Here is an 18,342-nt window from a genome sequence, read left to right as displayed (position 1 = left end):
TTATTTTATTCAGAAAATCAATCACTAATAATTATTTACTCTTAGAAACAATTCTTTTTTAATGATTTTTTTGAACAAGCATGTAAAAAGTAAATTTAAATCTTAAATGAAATAAACTATAAACTTTTATAAAAATATTTAAATTAATATGAATGAATGTATACAATTAAAAATAATTTCAGTAATTAAATACTTTAGAAACTTGTGATTACTATAATTAAAAATCTGATTCATGGAAGAGAACTTTTAATAGGTTTTCGTCTACATCACCTAGTTAAAAGCGACATGATTTTGGTAGCTTAAGCTTTTAGAAAACATTGTCTTCTTCATCACTATCTGCTTTTAAAATTTTACCCTCCTTTATATTATTTTGTCTTTTCTCTAATTTTTTTTGAAGCTTTTCTATTGTTTCTTGATTAGCAGTTTTAAGGCTAACAGGTTTATTAGAACTATGTCCTGAATGTAATTCCTACAAGTGCTTATAAATATCTTTTTACTATAGTTCATACCAATTGCAGATAGCACAGAAATGGCATTTACACTCTTTGCAAGTAAGATGATTGCATCCTTCTTCATGAGAAAATTTCGCTTTGCAGTTAGGACATACCTTTATCACTCCTAATTCTTCTAAATCATTTATACCTACATCTTTAATCTATGCTTCACAAGAAATCAAATTTTCATGCACATCATGTAGAGGTAAATGATATTATTAATTTAATATGTGTTTTATGCAATAATCGTACTAACACATAGGACATTACCAATGATCACTAGTATCTTTAGTTACAATGTAGGGAATTCTCATAATACCTAGTTTTAAAAATAAAATCAACTCAATATTGAATTAAAAAAATAAAATCTGTTAGTTAATTAATTACCTTTGCAATCAGGGAAATCACATCCTTTAAAGATTCTTTATCCATTTTCGTTTTTAAGATGGTCGATGCCTGATTTGAATCTCATCTTGAATAAATCTTAAAGAGCAAATTTATCAAAAATTTTATTTATATCTCTGATTGATATCGGTTATTTATTACAAGAAGGGCAAATAATTTATGCTTTAAAGTGAGTCAGAGAAGTTATAACTTCATCTTTTATATGCGCTTTCAAACATGACTTGCAAACAGTTTTACATTAACAATTAGAAAGTTTAAACAACTCCTAAGTATCATAACAAATTTAGCAATCTTCAACATTTTAGTGAAGAGGCTTCATAAAATTTTCATTTATATAGTTTAGTTATTCTTTAAATTAAGTGTAAACAATTTTTGTTTAAATTTTATTATGTTCGTATTAGTAAGGGAAGCCTTTGATTTTAAGATATTCAACTAAGCCCTTAGAATTACTTTATTAGATATTGAAAGATACGCTAACCTTGTATTTATTAATGTATTCTTCAATTTCTTAAATGACTTTTTTAACTAAATTTTTAGACTGTTTTGCTGTTTAATAAGTATAAAACTCTAACCTATTTAATTAGTGATTATGGTGAATGTAAATTGAATTATTTATGCTTAATTCTTTGAGCTTATTCTTAGCATCCTCATTAGTAAAAATATGATATTGGTATGTGTCTTTTAATTAGTAAATATCTTTAGGCTTAATAACCATTTGAATTTCATATAAACCTTTGAAAACCAACTTGTCAGTATCCGATTAAATTAAAATGTTGACTTTAGAATTGTCTTTTGGATCGTCAAAAAATCTAATTATTTATTTTTTAACAAGTTGTGTCTTTTTTTGAAGTAATTATTGGACAGTTTCCTTCTCTTCGTACTCTTATTCATTTGGTAGGAGTATTTTATATTCATTCGGATATATTTTCTTTAGCAATTCTTCATAATAAATATAGACTTTATGATCGATAGTTATTTTACCTTATTTAATTTCTTACATATCCATGCTAACAAATCTGATACCATAAGCTAATTGTTAATTTAATCTAAATTTTATAAAAAAATAAAATTTTAAAAAAATTCATTTTTAAAGTAATTTAATAAATTTATTTTGAGTATTTATTATGGAAACAATTGTTTAATGCTTAATCAAACTAAACTTTAACTCTTTATTTGTTTTTTATATAAAAATAAATATAAATAAATGATTTTAATTTCAAAAATTTTTTATTTAAAATAACGTAGATTCTTATCAATTAATACTCGCCATTTTCTCAAATTTTAAAAAATAATTTCAAACTCATATTATTCTATTTTTCGGTATCTTGATAACCAAGGAATGAGGTATTGAGAAATTACATTAATATAAATTGGTGATAATTGATAAGAATATCTTGTTTATGAATTCAAAATGTTTTTAAACCTTTAAAGATCTTTAAATAAATATATAAATAAATAAATATGTAACTTACGTTTCTTTAATGATGTCACCAGTTTCTTTCTTATCAAATAGCAAATAGCAGATTTTTTAGTTTTGATTTTATACGTTATTTTTATTTTCGACTATTTTGTAACTATTTTTTATAAATAAATCAAATACCTATTCAATAGTTTATTGCCCTTGCAGATTATGTATAACCTCATATTAGACCTTCATAACATACATAGCTTTATTTGTATAGAGATTTTCTGTTATTAGAGGTTTAGATATCAGTCTGTTTTGTTTATCTTTAACTAAATGGTTGTTTATAAAGTAATTATAAAACTCTTTAGCCAAGGCATAATTAAGGCATTTAACATATAATTATTAATTTTTCTTTTTTATGCTTAAAATCAGTTGATAATTTAATTTAAATTCTTAGAAGAAGGAAACCTCGTTTTCGTTTTCAGGATAATTCTCTATGAGAACCGAGTCATACTCATTAGGAAGAAGGTAATTTGTAATTTCTAGCCCATCGCCGTAAATAAATTTGCATTTATGTTCTGGATCTATATATTCAACTTCAAAAGGATCAATTTGTCTTTGTTAAATCAAATTATCTTCATAGTCAAAAATTCTTATAATTTTTTACTCTTTTTCTAAGATATTTGATTTTTATATTATTTCTTTTTAAATTTTTCTTGCTTCTATCCAAAGGGTAATATTATATTGATCTTCTCTAAGTTTTCCTCTTAGCAAATCACAATTAATAAAATTACCTAGTTCTTTTTCTAGCCTAACTTACAAGCTTCTATATATATCTTATGAAAGAGTTTTTGGGTATGAGATTGAGCCAGATATTTGCATCATATAATCTTAAAGATCCTCTTTAAATAAAATAAAATTATTTCAGTCAAGTTTGATAAAATAAAATGAACTTTCCAAAAAAAAATAACCAAATTATTCTAAAAATAAAAATTATTATACTTGTTTTTTTAAAATTTGCTAAGTTAATTGTTAGAATTTTAATAAAGTGAAGTAAGTGTTGGGAGAGAAAAAAAATAGGCTGAATTATTTATTTTTTTGATTTATTAAACTAAAACCTTACCATACCAATCTATAAGATACAAAGAGGGTTGATTTATTTCTTCATCAGTAAAATCTACAACAACAGGCATATCTGAGAAAGCATATTTTTTTGTATTATTTTTATTAGAAACCACAAAAAATCTTCCTGATTTTAGTGTCTCCTGCAAATAAGTATCTTCTAGCTTATCAAAATTACAATAAGCTTGTTAAAAAATGAAAAATGGTTCATTCTCACTGTCTTTTTTTGTGCATAAATTTTAAGCATAAGTTGCTAAAAAGCATAAACGAATTTTAAGGGTATTATTTCCAGGATTCTCTTTGTATTTTTCAAATGGATACGCCTTAGGAGTTTAGTTGTATTTATATATGACATATTCAAACACCTAAGGTAATTAATCTCTAAATTTTTAGTAGTTATTATTAATTTTTTAGAATAGGTTATAACAAAGATTGCATTTTATAAAACTGTACTAATTTCCTATTCTTAAATACTTATTCATTAAATCTAGATAATATGTAGGATCTGATTAATTTTTTAATTATTAAACATCATAACCCTCTCCATATAGACATTAGATGTGTGTTTTGCTGTTTTATTTTTTAAAAAAACTAAAGAAAGACTTTTCATCTCTAAATAGAAGCATTATTATGACTTTTATCATTTCATGAAAACAGTCTCTTCTGTAAGATTCTAGCAATAAATATATATAATCATCTTCTAGCTTATATTAAAATTCTTCTTGAATTTTTTCTTTCAAATCTTTATTCAACTCTAATTGTATAAAAAAGATTTAATAAACATGGTAGGATTATTCTTAGTGCAGATGTTAAAAATTAAAACCGAAAGGTAAATGCTTACTTGTATAAAAGAAAATAGGGTCCTTTCCTTAATCCCTATTCTTCGTTTTAAAAGGAGGCGTATATGTCTTAGTATCTGTGCTATTAGATTAAAAACTCATTTTTGATACCTAACTATATATTTTTTAATCTATCTATCTATTTATCAAATCTTTTTTTTTTTGATAAAATTTTTTATAAAAATGCAAATGATGACTTGTTCGTTCTTATAAATCAAATCAAATATTAAAAAAAACTAACACAACAAATAAAATACTATAAAAACCCTTTTATTAAATACCACTAAAAATATATTTTTACTAAGCTTCTTTTAAGATATTTAATATTTTTTTTATTCAAAAAACAAGCAATTAATTATTTTGCAAAAAAAATTTACAAAATTTGAATAAATTGGAGCGAATATTGTGGTATTAATTTATAAAAGTATTTTATCTCAGATATCACTAATAAAATCTAGATATTTTTTTCAAATCTTTATATATTTTATTTTTTCTTTGGAGTTTATTTTTAACCTTTCTATTAATGTTGTAACAAAAATGATTTATTTACAAATTATTTTATATTAATAATAATTCTATATTTATGTATGGTATTGCAAATAATTCGAATGAAGGAAAAATACATTTATGAATAATTTATACAAGTATTTTGCAAGTGTTAAGAGTTAATTTTTTTTATAATTTATATTAGAAGAAATTAACAAATAATTTGAATTTAAAATGTTCAATTTTTATAACATATTTTAGTTGAGTTTTTTCAATGTAGGGAAGGTAGAGGCAATTTAGAAGTTTATTTTTCCATATTTTTGAGACAGTTTTTAGTTAGAGATGCTAATATCTACTGCTAGTTGTTTTGTTAGTCTATATGAGGACTGTTATTTATATTAACATACTTACCATGCATTAAGTATTGATAGTTAGTTTTAAAGTCTTGAATAGTTTAGACTAGCATATAGTAATAACCCAGTAGAATCCATTTTAATAATCTTTTTCCTTTGGAATAACCTTCTTCCTTGTTAGTTTCATTCAAAATTCTGTAGAATTTAACGATGTAGAATATTGGGGAAAATACTATTATCATCAAAGCACAAAAAATTGTGAAAATAACATATATAGGGAAATATCCTAATCGAACTAAGAATTTATTAACTTTTTTAAGTGTGTCAATATTTTATTCCTATTAATTTTATAAGTTATAGTAGTAAATTTAAGCTAAAATTAACCAAATATTTAAATAAATTTGCTAATTAATTAATTACTTTAGCGGAAGGGTCTGGATCTGAGAGCATATGAGTCAATATAAAGGTGATATTTATAAAGTTTCCAACAATAGGAATAGCAACGAGACAACCATTGACAGGGTCGTACTCTAAATTTTTGAGATTATCGATAGTGCCTAAGAAATAATGAATTCTACCACTTCTAGATGCTGCCTCAAATGTAAATGTCAGAACGGCAACCAATAATTACATGAAAATGATAGGCATAAAGAAGAGATAAACATTTAGGAATATAGGTGCATATATAGGTGAAGGTTAATTGAAATCAGAAAAAGCAAATTGCCCAAAAAGAGCTTCAATGAGAAATAGCAAAGCTTAGTCTAAACTAGTAAACCTACCATTGATATTTTCAAAAAATGAAAAGTAGGCTAAAAATCCAAATAGCAAAATGACCAATACAAATATAAAAGAGAATTTAGAGCATTCGAGGACTACAAGCCAAAGCGCTTTAACCATAGGACCAAATACTTTGAAGTTTTTGATAGCAAATACACATTAAACAATAACTATAGACATATAAACAGCTCTAAATATTATCAAAATATCAAACCTAATTGGTTCTTCTACATCTTCTATGTTTGAAATAAAGCCCCATTAAATAAAACTTAAAATTCCGAGTAAAAAGCAAAAGAAATCTTAGACTGAGAATTTAGTTTAGGCTTTTTAAGTCCAATCAAAGTAAAGAATAAAGATAGGTTTAAAGGTAAAATTGAAACCTATAATGATGTCTAAAATAATTTGATAAGTTAAGTAAACATCCTTTAAGTTTCGAATAATTTCTAATTCTTGATCATAAACATCATCATAATTATAATTATTAGCTGAAAGAAGCGCTTACAGATCATATTAAGGTTAAAATAAACTACTAAAATTAATGAATATCAAAGCCATTAGAACTAAAATTAAACACTGATCTATTTAATTTCTAATACGGCAATTATAAGTCCAAACGACTCTTTATAAAGAAAAGTGATGGTTTTGATAATTCTTGTTAATCATCATAAAAATTTGGTTCTTTTTTGGATCCTTTTCAATTATATAATCACTCATTTCTGAAAAGAAAAGATTTTAGGTTACTGTAAACATCTTGAGCAGATTTGCCTATGGCACAACATTACCATTCCACATAGACTTTATTTAAAATAAAAATTGATGTTATTAAACTCATTAAATTATATTTCTTTAAATTAGTTTAAAAAATATTTTTTAATAAAAGCCTTTTATATTTTCTTTCTTAAATTAATAAATAAATATAATTCCTCAATAAATAAGATCATGCTAATTTTTTAATTTTTGGGTTTTTTAAAATTTTTGAATGTAAAATTTGCTGATTTATAAAAAATTATGATCAGCTTATTAGTGAAGAATTAGATTGATGTTGAATAGAATTTGTCTAATAACTTACTTCAATTGCATCTTCAACTATTTGATTTGATTGGAGAATGCCACTGTTGTTGTTGTTAATTAAATAAATAACCTTTCTTTTTTCAAGGTCAATATCTTTAAAGATATCAATCATAAGTGAGTCATCAGTTATTAAAGAGCAATAAGTTTATACAAATTTGTAATATAATTCAATTGCCTTATTCAATCTACTAGTATGATGCACAACTTTTTCTTTTGTCTGATGGAGTAATTCCATGACAATTAAAGAGACTTTCAATGGATTGTTAAATGTGTATAAAAATTATCCCTTTCTACAAGTCTGCATTCTAAAAATTAATGTCTCACACATTCTTTTTATGGTTTGCTTCACTTTAAATCTCTTTACTCTCTTTAAATAGTAAATCAAATACTCAAAGTAAACTCCATCTACAGAATATAGTTAATCTACTAATATTTTTTATGTGGTTTCTTCATTTAACCAACTAGTTAGAATTACATTTTGCTACTTCCCCAAAAACCACAGAAACTCTAAATTCTAATTCTAATTAATTAATTACAAGTAAATTAAATAAAAAATTACTTTTTGTTTTTATTTACCATCAAAGAAAAGTTTAGAATTTTATAATCAAAATTATGATTGCAATCTATTAGGGCTTTGTAAATATCTTTAGCTAGAGAATTATGTTTATATTTGACAAAAACCTTTAGCAATTCTTTATACTCTTAAGAGCTCTACCTAATTTCCAAAAGGAATTTCCTAATTATTTATAAAATAAATTAAAGAATTAAATTTATATATAATTTTTGAGCTTTACTTAATTATACTGTTGTCCTTCACCTTGTCTGTGTAAAATAAGGCATATAATTTTAAATTAACTTTAAGTAAGGGTTTGTTTAAATATCCTTCATAAGTGAGCTCATGTTTTGATGTAAAAGATATCATGGATGTATGCATGATTCTGATATTATTTTTAACTAGGAATCTATTTTTAAAATCATAAATAAATTACCAAAAATCCTCATTCATTCATTTATTTATATTTATTTCTTACAATAATTAATCAAATTTTTTTTCATTAAGCAAAATGTATAATGTTGATGTTGGTATGTAGAGTTTAGGGATCAAAAGATTCATATTAATATCTCCTGATTGAAGAATATCCTAAAATAGCTCGTAATAAATTTATTTATCTTCTAAAACTCTCTACATAAAGTAAGTTGAGTGCTCAATAAAAATACTTCCGATTTTAACTTTATCGTTTTTCACTTAATCATCAACTAAGCTATAAATTATCTATGCTAATTTTTCATTATCGTTTTTGTCACTTAATTCAAAGAATTTTAGCTTAATTTTTTCTAACAAAATTCTTTTGATAATTTAAAATATGTTAAAACAAACTATTAAAAGGAAAAATTTATTTAAGAATTTACTGTTGATCATATTCTCTGTCTTTAAAGCAGGCTGCTATGTAAAGTAAGACCATATCAAATTTGGGTATATTTAATTTTTTAATCATCTTAGAAATATTCCTAAATAAATCAAGCATTAAATATTAATTTCAATATTTTAAAATCAAATATAATTAATCGTTTGTTTTGTTTGTAAGTAATGCATCAAAACAGTTTATCAATGTTTTTTTCTTTCAAATATTTCATTTTAAAATTACATATTTATTTCAGGAAAGTTGCTTTCTTTGTGTAGATAATATGACAGCACAAATGTAATATTTTATTTTGACTTCTCAATTGAGCTAAGTTTATATAGAAGTGCTTAATAGTTTTATAATAGTTAAAATCTAATTTATACTGCAATGTTGGGAGCTTTTAGGATATTTATTTATCTTATGCAACATCTTCATGCGAATGTTTTGAATTTGAATTCGAACTTGAGCTTGAAGAATCAGAACTCTCATAAGGATTTATTTCAGAAGACATGTCGAAGCTTTCACTCGATGAGGAGTCCTTAACAAAATACCAAATAAAATCATTAACTTCAAATCAATCTTATTAAAATTTAATAAGAAATTTTAAATCAAATTTTTTTAAGATAAAATGAACATATTTATTTCTACTGATTTGAATGTATATTTAAAAGCTAAACAAACACAATTACTTTTGATGAAGAAGATTTATCCATTGAAGCCTTCTTTGATTATTAAATGTTAAAATTATTTGGTAGAAGGCTTTATTTTTTTTTATGATTTTAGTGATGATGTTCTTGATGTTCAGACATCTAAATCATTGGCTTGGTTGGAGTTTATTATTTCTAAAAATGAATGAATATAGTCTACTTATTTATTTATTTTTTAATTGAAAAGAAATTAAGCAATTTAGATAGTAGATTGATAAATTAAATTATATCCACATTCAAAATAAAGAAAAGTATTTATTAATGTCTTATATTTAATATTAGATAATTTCTTTATCATTTAACACATTTTGCATACATTTTTCTAAAAATAAAAAAGTAAACACATTAAAATTAATTAAAAAAGCTGTCTATGCTATTTTAGTTTAATATCTTAGTAATATCATTTAGGTTGAAAACTAGGACCAATTCTCTCTAGTTCTTCTAATTTATATCTGTCTGGTTGCATTTAGTAAACCCATGCAGTCACTTTTTTCTATGGATCTTCATCTAACTCAACTTATACTTAAAATCTTGTATAATAAGCAGGATATTCTTCTATTTCGTCACATATCTTAACAAGTTCATCCCATTTTTCAGATGTAATTATATATCCTTCAACATACTTTCCAGCTTCTTAGATAATAGTAGGATATTTACATTAATACAGCTCATAATCCCTCAAATAAGCTTTATGGCAAGCTAATTTAAAATGGTCATTATGAATTTATAAATTCCAAGAGAATTAAGTAAATCCTGGCTTCAAAGTTCCAAATACAAAAAACCACTTATCGCTGTCGAAGCTCATAATTAGATATCTAATTTATTAATTCAAATTTACTAAAAAATATATTTATTTATTCCTTTGATATATTTATTTACAAGTACAAAACTCACCAATAAAGATTCTCGATTCATTCTATTTTATAAATATTTCGATTTAAAAGTAAGTCAATTTAATAAATTTTTTATTTTTTGTGATCCTTTTATTTAACAAAGACGCACCAAATATTATGGAGGCTTTTTTTCATATTTAAGTAGTGAAAACATTTTATTTATAATTAATATGTCTTCTTCAATAATAATTTTAAGAGTATTTTGTTCAAAATCTAATTCTGTGCATTAAATTAAAATCAGTTAAAAAATTTAAATTAGTGATGGAATTTTATCTTAATTTTATTAAAAATATTCAAAAAATTCTAATAAATAAAATTAAATTTAATATTAAGTAAAACAAACTTAAAAAATATTTTCTAATTATTTGAAAATTTTTATAAAAAAATATTTTTAAATAAATTAATTGGACTAAGATAGATAGATAGATTCATTCTAGCCTGATTAAAATAGGAACTTATATATAAATAAATACTGACTAAACATATACTTTATTTTAATATAAATACTTGAAATAATTACTGAATTTTTAATGAAATTTCACTCATCTTTTCCTTCAAAAATATTTTTAGAGTGTTTCTTTTTATATTCCTCAAATTCTTTATCAAAAGCAGATTATTTATTATTATTTTGGTCATTATTTCCAAAGAAGCCACTTATACTATCCTATTCGTTTTTTATTTATGGATTTTATTACTGAATTTGCTGATTCTATCTTTGTTATTCTAGGATTTGATTTTAAACTTTTTTATACTCTTAATACTGAGAGTACTATTCTTTAGCCAAATTTAAATCTTTATGAGTCATAATTACTCTAGCTCCTGGTTTATCGATATTTTATGAGGAATAATCTTTTAAATTAGAACCAATTACATAGCATATACCAGTGATACCAAGTATACTTAATGCAAAAACCTCATATCCCCACTACTTTTACTGAGCATTAGGCTTTTAGCCGTAACTCTAATTTAGTAAAAACTACTTAAACCATCCTCTCTTTTATTATTAATCATTATTCTATTAATACTATTCTTATTAAAACTATTCACTAGAAAATTTACTTTGCTCCCTTTGGCTATCGCTTTACTTAGAGTTTTAATAGTCTTCATTATTATTTTTAAAAATATCTTAGTCTTCGTTGCCTTTCTTTGAATTTAAATTTCTCATAGCTTCTTCAAATGCATTTCTTAAATCCTATATTTATCTTTCTTAAGCAGAGCTTCTTGACGACTATTAAATAGTTCTTAATTAAGCCTAATATGCAGATTTAATTTCATCTTTAGATGCATTTTTATTTATTCCTAATTTGCTATAGCAATCATTCGAGACAAAAAAGAAATGATTTTTTGGAGTATATACCAGGAATGTTTTTTACAATTAGTTTTTGGTAAAAGAAGAAGTTGCCTTTTACAAAAATTTAGAAAACATTTTATGTATTTATTTATTTAACTATGTTTGAGTAAAATAAAACTATCGCAGTAACAGCTACTTTCAATTAATAAATATTTATTGTTAACAAATAATTATGCTAAACAGTAATTTATCTTTTTAACTAGATTGTGAATCATCAAAAATTAAAATCAGAGATTTTTATGTTTTGCTAGAAAAATCTATTTAAAAAATAGATAAATTTCTATAGTTTTCTTAAGAAATATATTTTTAATTAATAATAAACTCAACACATTAATGAACTAAAAATAATGCTAATATATATTAATAATAATTGAAATGTATTAAATTATTTTACAAATTAATTTCTAAAATATTTGGCAATAAACTTATATTATTTATTTCTTTTTAAATTAATTCAAAATTTTTGAATAATAAATTTACTGAATTTAAATGATTTTTTTTAAATTAGAATTTTTCTATATTAATTATATATTTTTAAACATTTAAAACAACTATCACCAAAGAAAATTTTCTTGGTTAAATTAAAATAAAAACTTTTAAAAAATATTTTAACATTATTTAATACATTTAGAAAGGTAATATGATAAGTGATCATGTGATAAAAGGATTAATAATTACAAAAATAATTTTAAAAAAGGAACATAAATATGAATATAAGAATGAATTTAAGCATTTATTTATCATTTTTATAAATAAAGAAAAAATAATTATTTAATTTATATTATTTATTCCTTATTAAATAAATAAATAATGATAAGCTGTAAACTAAAAAAAAAATATTTATAAGCTTTTATAAAAAGAAGCTAATTGGCAACAATATATATTAATAATTGTGTATTGTATTTCTATTATCAAATAGAAAATATTTGTATTTTGAATTTTCTTTTTAATTTAATAATAATTTAAATTTTTTACTTGAATTTCATTTAATAAATGTTGATAATCTCAAAAATAATTTAAAAATGGCAAATATGAATGAAAACAAACACTAAGTAATTGTTTATATAGAATTAAAATTATTTAGTTTATTATTTTCATTATTTTTTTGGTTCTTTATTTAATACTAAATATATTTTTGTTATAGCTTTGTATATTCTTTCTACTTCTGTGTAGTTAGCCTTTTTAGCTGTAAGGCAAAGAGATCTAATCTTATGTTATACTTTCATGAGTGGTTCATTATCTCTGATTAGAATTTGCTTATTGAGACCTGGAGCTTGTAAAAAGACTACATCTGTTTTATCTATTTCATCAATATGCTCATTCAAAATATTGTGTACTTTTTCTTAATGTTTCTTTTCTTGGTCTCTTCTGATTTAACTACCAATAGATTTTACTTTCTTTCCTGTTTAGGTATCGCAATTGAGCTAACGTTGACCAGCTTTTTTACGGACAACGTATTTATGATCACTTTTGTGGAAAATACAATTGCCTTTATCATTAAATATTCCAATTGAGAAGTAACCTCCGTGACAAAGAATGATAGTAATTTTTTTGATTGTTTATAATTAGTTTAAGTAGCTTGACTCTTCAATTTGTTATTACTATTTAACTTATTCTTTTTTATTCATTTTTTAAATAATCTATTTTTATCTACTTAGAAGACTTTGCATATTAGAAAAATCATAATTATCAGAAGAAAATTCTTAGCCTTGATAAAGTTCTTAATATTTAGTTTATTCAAATTCATCTTCATCGAAGTCGCTTTCTTGATAATTGAGACTTGGATCAATGATAGATCTGTTAATAAATAGAATGTCGTTGTATTATTTGTTCTTAAAAAATAGGTTGTTGTATTCTTTAATAAATTTATCAGATTTGATTTTTTTAACATATTATTCATCGCTTTCATTGATAAAATTCCAATTCTTTTAAACTAAATATTTAAGAGGAATATCAAAAATTCTCATTTTTATTATATAATTAGTATCTGTTTCAATAAATTTAATGTTTTAATTGCCCTTCTTTGTACCATTGTTTATTTTCAGCCTATTAATTTTGTTTTATCTCCAATCATTGTATTCTTCATTATACTAATCTTTTTAAAATTCGATAACTTATGTGTGAATATATTTGCAGCATTATCCGAACCTAGCTAGCTCTCTCTTATTAAGATAGCTCAAAATTAAATTAGCACAGTTAGCATCACTCTCAAATAAAAAATTTAAATTAATTGCTTAGAAATTCATTTATGCTATTTAATATAAATTAGATTTTGTATTTATTATATTTTTTTGCGCTTAAAATAAACCACTATAAATTGTGTTTGTTTTGATATATATAATTATTATATGCTTTTATATTTACTTTTAATCAAATTTTATACACACATAAACACATAATCTTTCTTTTAAAGTGGATTCTAACTAAACAATCTATTCCTGATATTATTTATAATTATTCTTTCAAAAGTCTTTTAAAGTGTCTATAATTTTAACTTATAATTTTGCAAGAAATTTTCCATTTTCAATAAAAAAAACATCTTTTCTTTTTCAATCTATTTATTAGCATTAATTCATTTATTAATATAGTTTAGAATTGTTTTATTCCTATCATAACATGCACTATTTTATTACATTAGGTTTTATTATTAATAGAATTCACATTATTTATTACCAAAATAAATGGAGATTATGTTCTGAAATTTTTATTTATTGTTTAATTTGGTAATCGGAATTTAATATCTAACATTATAAAATTAAATCTTAAATAAGATTAATAGAAAAAGAAGAAAATAAATCAAGATAGAAAATTGTAATTTAGTGAACTTGAAAAAAAAAAATGTTTTTCTTTCACAAGAATATATATTAAATCTAAGATGTAACTCAATTTAAAATATTTAAAATCAACAACACTTATTCAATTATTTTATACAAAAGTTTTTAAATTGTTAGTTTCCTTTTTGCATTCATCTTAATTTAAACTTTAGGTAAAATTATTGATTTATTTATTTATTGAATGAAATGATTTCTAATATGAATTTTTTATTCATATTATAATCTATTAATTTTTTTAATATCTCTATTTTAGTTGTCGAAAAATTAATGACGAATTGGCAATTCAGATAGGCTAAGGTTTATCCTTTTGCACAAATCTATAAAATTTGGCTTTAGATATTTCAGGAGAGTATCTTTATTACAATTTTTTTTTTTTAATTAAAATTAAATTTCAATTATGAATAAAAACTTTTAAAAATTTTATTTAATTAAATTTATTTTGTCTTTTTATTTATTTTAAAATTATTAAAATTAATTAGTATTTATTTAAAAAATTTTAATTTTTAATGAAAAGCCAACATTAAATAAGCAGTGAAGGGATAAAAGGATTAACTGAAGGATTAAAAAATTGTTAGAATCTAAGATCTCTTTTAATAAATCTAGAGTAAAATTTAATAAATAAACTGTTATATTATTAAATAAAATGTTATTTAATCAAGTATTTTATTAAATTTTATCATTTAAAAAATATAAATTAGTTACAATAAATTAACAAACGAATGCATTATTAATTTAACAAACCCTTTTCCTACAATCTAAAACCTTAATACATTAATTCTATCGTTCAAGTAATTTTTAAAAATAAAAATTTTATCTAAATTATATGAATTTGTATATTAGATCGTGTTCTCTAGGTAATAGTATGAGTAGCTTATGCCTTTCAATATCTAAGTGCTTTAATCTAACTACTTTAGGTCTAGTTTTAAAGTAATTTTAATAAAACTTTTTTATTGCTAAGTATATTAAAATATAAATTTATCCAAATAAAGCAGTAATGGTATTATCAAAGAAGGATTCTATCATTTAGGAATTTCAATTTAGAACTGTAAACTTTTAAGATGTTTCATACTCAGTTTTGAGTAATTTATAAATATTATAAATTTTTAAAATAAACTCTTTTACAAATTATTTTTATTTTCAAAAAATAAATTTAAATTTAATTAATCTACTTATTTTTTTATTTACCACTAATGAAAACAGAAGTAATGGCCTAGTAAGTTAAGATTTAAATGAATTGTCTTAACATTTTAAAAATTGTAAAAGTCTTCGATCATTAAAAATGGATTTAAAGTAATTTTAATTTGATCAAAAAGTATTTATCAGCCAAAATAAATTATTGATAAATTATTTAATAATTCTAAAGTTTTAACAGAATTTAAGATTAAGGAGCCCAAGATTTATGCTAATAACTAATATAAAACAGTTATCTATATTGCTTAAAAATAATGATGATGTAAAACATCTTCAATTTAATTTTTTCATATTTTATCATTAAATTTATTTATTTATATTTAGCGATAACTAAATCAAGAATTAAGTTAAATTTTAGACAATCAGAAAATTAAAGAAAATGAGTAGATTAGTAGATTTTTATTTTAAAGCCTGAGAAGTCTAATTTCAAAAATAACTAAAACTAACTATATAGCTCATAATTCTTTTCGCCAACTATCAAATCACAATTATCACAATTAACAATATTTATAATGATTATTATCCTATAAAATAAATTTTGTATTATCTACAACTTAATTATTTTATTGATATTAAAATGCATAAAACTTTTGTCAAATTTTTAGAGGAAAAATTTTTTACATAATTTCATGAAAAATTAATAAATATAAAATAAATTTGATAAATTTGATTATTATTTAAAGCTATATTTTATACTATTTTACATGCTTCACAATATAAAATTTATTATTTCAAAATTATATTTAATATTTAATTAACCTTTTTGATTTTCTAAAAGGTTTTTTGATTTAATTTAAATATTCTTTATATGATTCCATATTGCAGAATTATCTTTTTTTATTTTATAAAAATATTAATTGTAATTTAATTATAATTAAAATCATTATTTACTTAAATACCTCAGATCCTATGACTAATTTGAGAAATGTTAGATTTGGATAATGCTAAAAAAGTTTGCAGATTTATTTTATATCTTATACAAATAGCTAGTTAAAACTTTTTTAAATTTTAATTTAAAAATATTTAGTTATTTATAAAAAATATATTTTAAATAAATAGATAAATATTATTTTTCAAGCATGAGTCATTCATAAGAATTTTTAAACAAGTAATTAAGAGAAATTTGAAGGAAATATTCAAAGAATAAAATAAAAATAATATGAATGGGTATTAGTTAAAGGCTAATAAAATATAAAATATTCCCATTAATAAATATTTAAATACTTGATGAAATTTTAAAAATAAATTGAACAAATATTTACTTTAAAACGATAATTAAACTTTTTAGAGTTTTGCAATACCCTAATCCTTCAACCAATTCAAAAAACCCTTAGTTTTCTATTTTATTAGATCTTTTTGATAGAAATACATTTAAATATTGTAAAAATATATCAAAAATATTTACTATAATGCTAACTTTAAATATTCAATGTTCTTAAATTGACCTAAGTATGTACCTAAATAAGCTGCTCCAATGTTAGTAATATTATTTTACCTTATTTTTAAAGTTTAATACAGATTTTAAATACCAAAATTAAATAAAAAGCTCTTAGTATAAAATAGTTTAAGATTTAAAAGTATTTTACGATAAATTTAAATAAAAATTAGTTATGTTAATATTTTCCTTTAATTCTGTCACTATTATGCGAGCTCCCTCATCTTCGATTTTATTACATCTAAAAATATTCAAATTAACCATGATATATTTTTTGATTTTTCAAAGATTAATTTGTTTGTATTACTATAACCCTAAAAATAATATTTTTAGATTAGAAATCTTATATAATCCTTCGCCAATAATTGAAGCTCCTTATTTATCAAGCCTCAAGTTTCTGTATAACATAAAAAAACTTTTGATTTTTACAAATTTTACTTTAAATAGAAAGTAAATTATACCCTAAATTTAAATCCAAATTACAGATATTCTTATTCTTTTGTAAACATTAAATTAACTCTTCTACTCCTTTGTTGTTTAAGTGATTTTATCTATTTAATTTTTTTAAAATTTCGATAAATTAATTTTAAAAATTTTTAATTTTTGTTTATATTATTTTATTAGGGTTTAAACCATTCAATAAAATATTTATCGAAATAGAAAAATTTATACGATAACTCAAGTTTAAGGGTTTAAAGGTTTTTTATTTAAGATATTTGTTTACCAATTTGTGCTAAGCCTGTATTATCAACTAAATTTTACCTTTAATCAGAAAAATAAATAAAGAAATTTATAAACAATTTAAATCAATAAAAACCTTGAAATTATTTACGAAAGATCTATTTACAATTCTGATAAAACTTCCAATTAACATACACGAGATATTATTTCTAAAGCATCTTAATTTTTTAGCTAATTTTTTCTGTTTATTAGTAAATTGTATTTTTAACAAATATAATTTGATTTAAAAAATAATTAATTAAAAATAAATTTAATAATTTGATGATTTTACTTGATTTCAAGAATGAGAGATTTTAAGTTTTTGAAAAACTACAATTTATATGATAAGTCTGAAATATCTTGACTATTTATATCGCTTTTAATTTATTCAATTCAAGTAAATGATTATATTAATTTTTTAATTTTATTTAATTAAATAAATAAATACTTAAATTTTAGTTTTAAGTTTTATTAATCGTTGCTTTGTGTGATTAAAAACTTTTATTTAAAAGAATAAATTAAATTTTAAATAAATATATTATTTTTTACTTATTATTTATCTTTATATATCATTCTATTTTTCTTTTAATTTTATTTTTTTAATTTTTACCTTTAAGATATTTATTATTAACATTAATTATCTTTCTTTTACTAATTAAAATACTCTCTACTTAATTTAAAACAATATTAGAAAATATGAATATAAAATAGTAATTCATGTTAAATATCACATAGACAGTCAAGAAAATTTAAAAATTTTTTAAAAAATTTATTAAACTTCTTATTAGATTTAATTTTTAAAAAAACATGCAAATATCTATATACATATATATATATATATAATTTTTATAATATA

The 18,342-nt window shown here is 21.5% G+C and overlaps 7 protein-coding genes across 7 annotated transcripts; 1 reads left to right on the top strand and 6 right to left on the bottom strand. All coding sequences in view use genetic code 6, as the record gives it.

The window, feature by feature from the left end:
• Positions 1 to 178: 178 nt before the first annotated feature.
• TTHERM_00085020 (hypothetical protein) lies at positions 179 to 4,367 on the bottom strand (the record flags this gene model as incomplete). The annotated part of the gene is made up of 5 exons (XM_001012649.3): positions 179 to 813; positions 882 to 1,945; positions 2,372 to 3,206; positions 3,428 to 4,180; positions 4,268 to 4,367. 5 exons carry the CDS (start codon positions 4,365 to 4,367, stop codon positions 179 to 181), a joined length of 3,387 nt encoding a protein of 1,128 aa, XP_001012649.1.
• Positions 4,368 to 4,844: 477 nt separating this feature from the next.
• On the bottom strand, positions 4,845 to 9,265 carry TTHERM_00085030 (transmembrane protein, putative). Its single transcript, XM_001012650.2, has 10 exons — positions 9,045 to 9,265; positions 8,739 to 8,893; positions 8,599 to 8,682; positions 8,363 to 8,461; positions 7,984 to 8,298; positions 7,747 to 7,914; positions 7,529 to 7,688; positions 6,951 to 7,472; positions 5,525 to 6,676; positions 4,845 to 5,442 (listed from the first exon to the last, which is right to left on the bottom strand). The coding sequence occupies exons 1-10, from the start codon at positions 9,171 to 9,173 to the stop codon at positions 5,023 to 5,025; spliced, it is 3,204 nt and encodes a 1,067-aa protein (XP_001012650.2). The 5' UTR covers positions 9,174 to 9,265; the 3' UTR covers positions 4,845 to 5,022.
• Positions 9,266 to 9,462: 197 nt separating this feature from the next.
• Positions 9,463 to 9,867, bottom strand: TTHERM_00085040 (AIG2 family protein; the record flags this gene model as incomplete). Its single annotated transcript, XM_001012651.1, has 1 exon — positions 9,463 to 9,867. The coding sequence occupies one exon, from the start codon at positions 9,865 to 9,867 to the stop codon at positions 9,463 to 9,465; it is 405 nt and encodes a 134-aa protein (XP_001012651.1).
• A 626-nt stretch (positions 9,868 to 10,493) lies between these two features.
• On the bottom strand, positions 10,494 to 11,381 carry TTHERM_00085050 (DnaJ domain protein; the record flags this gene model as incomplete). Its single annotated transcript, XM_001012652.1, has 1 exon — positions 10,494 to 11,381. One exon carries the CDS (start codon positions 11,379 to 11,381, stop codon positions 10,494 to 10,496), a length of 888 nt encoding a protein of 295 aa, XP_001012652.1.
• Positions 11,382 to 12,400: 1,019 nt separating this feature from the next.
• TTHERM_00085060 (hypothetical protein) lies at positions 12,401 to 13,648 on the bottom strand (the record flags this gene model as incomplete). Its single annotated transcript, XM_001012653.2, has 1 exon — positions 12,401 to 13,648. The coding sequence occupies exon 1, from the start codon at positions 13,550 to 13,552 to the stop codon at positions 12,401 to 12,403; it is 1,152 nt and encodes a 383-aa protein (XP_001012653.1). The 5' UTR covers positions 13,553 to 13,648.
• Positions 13,649 to 14,144: 496 nt separating this feature from the next.
• Positions 14,145 to 15,746, top strand: TTHERM_000085059 (kinase domain protein, putative; the record flags this gene model as incomplete). The annotated part of the gene is made up of 10 exons (XM_012796786.1): positions 14,145 to 14,183; positions 14,243 to 14,292; positions 14,394 to 14,489; positions 14,655 to 14,744; positions 14,839 to 14,928; positions 14,981 to 15,067; positions 15,130 to 15,219; positions 15,341 to 15,430; positions 15,504 to 15,593; positions 15,656 to 15,746. The coding sequence occupies 10 exons, from the start codon at positions 14,145 to 14,147 to the stop codon at positions 15,744 to 15,746; spliced, it is 813 nt and encodes a 270-aa protein (XP_012652240.1).
• A 669-nt stretch (positions 15,747 to 16,415) lies between these two features.
• Positions 16,416 to 18,295, bottom strand: TTHERM_000085058 (transmembrane protein, putative; the record flags this gene model as incomplete). The annotated part of the gene is made up of 11 exons (XM_012796785.1): positions 16,416 to 16,683; positions 16,737 to 16,826; positions 16,918 to 17,007; positions 17,074 to 17,181; positions 17,228 to 17,317; positions 17,439 to 17,528; positions 17,584 to 17,688; positions 17,779 to 17,862; positions 17,935 to 17,984; positions 18,036 to 18,137; positions 18,218 to 18,295. The coding sequence occupies 11 exons, from the start codon at positions 18,293 to 18,295 to the stop codon at positions 16,416 to 16,418; spliced, it is 1,155 nt and encodes a 384-aa protein (XP_012652239.1).
• Between the last annotated feature and the right edge of the window lie 47 nt (positions 18,296 to 18,342).

Source organism: Tetrahymena thermophila (genome assembly GCF_000189635.1).
Source record: "Tetrahymena thermophila SB210 genomic scaffold scf_8254697, whole genome shotgun sequence".
Classification (NCBI taxonomy): Eukaryota; Ciliophora; class Oligohymenophorea; order Hymenostomatida; family Tetrahymenidae; genus Tetrahymena; species Tetrahymena thermophila.
The sequence above is the reverse complement of the archived record's forward strand: the minus strand, read 5'-3'. Positions and strand labels throughout refer to the sequence as shown.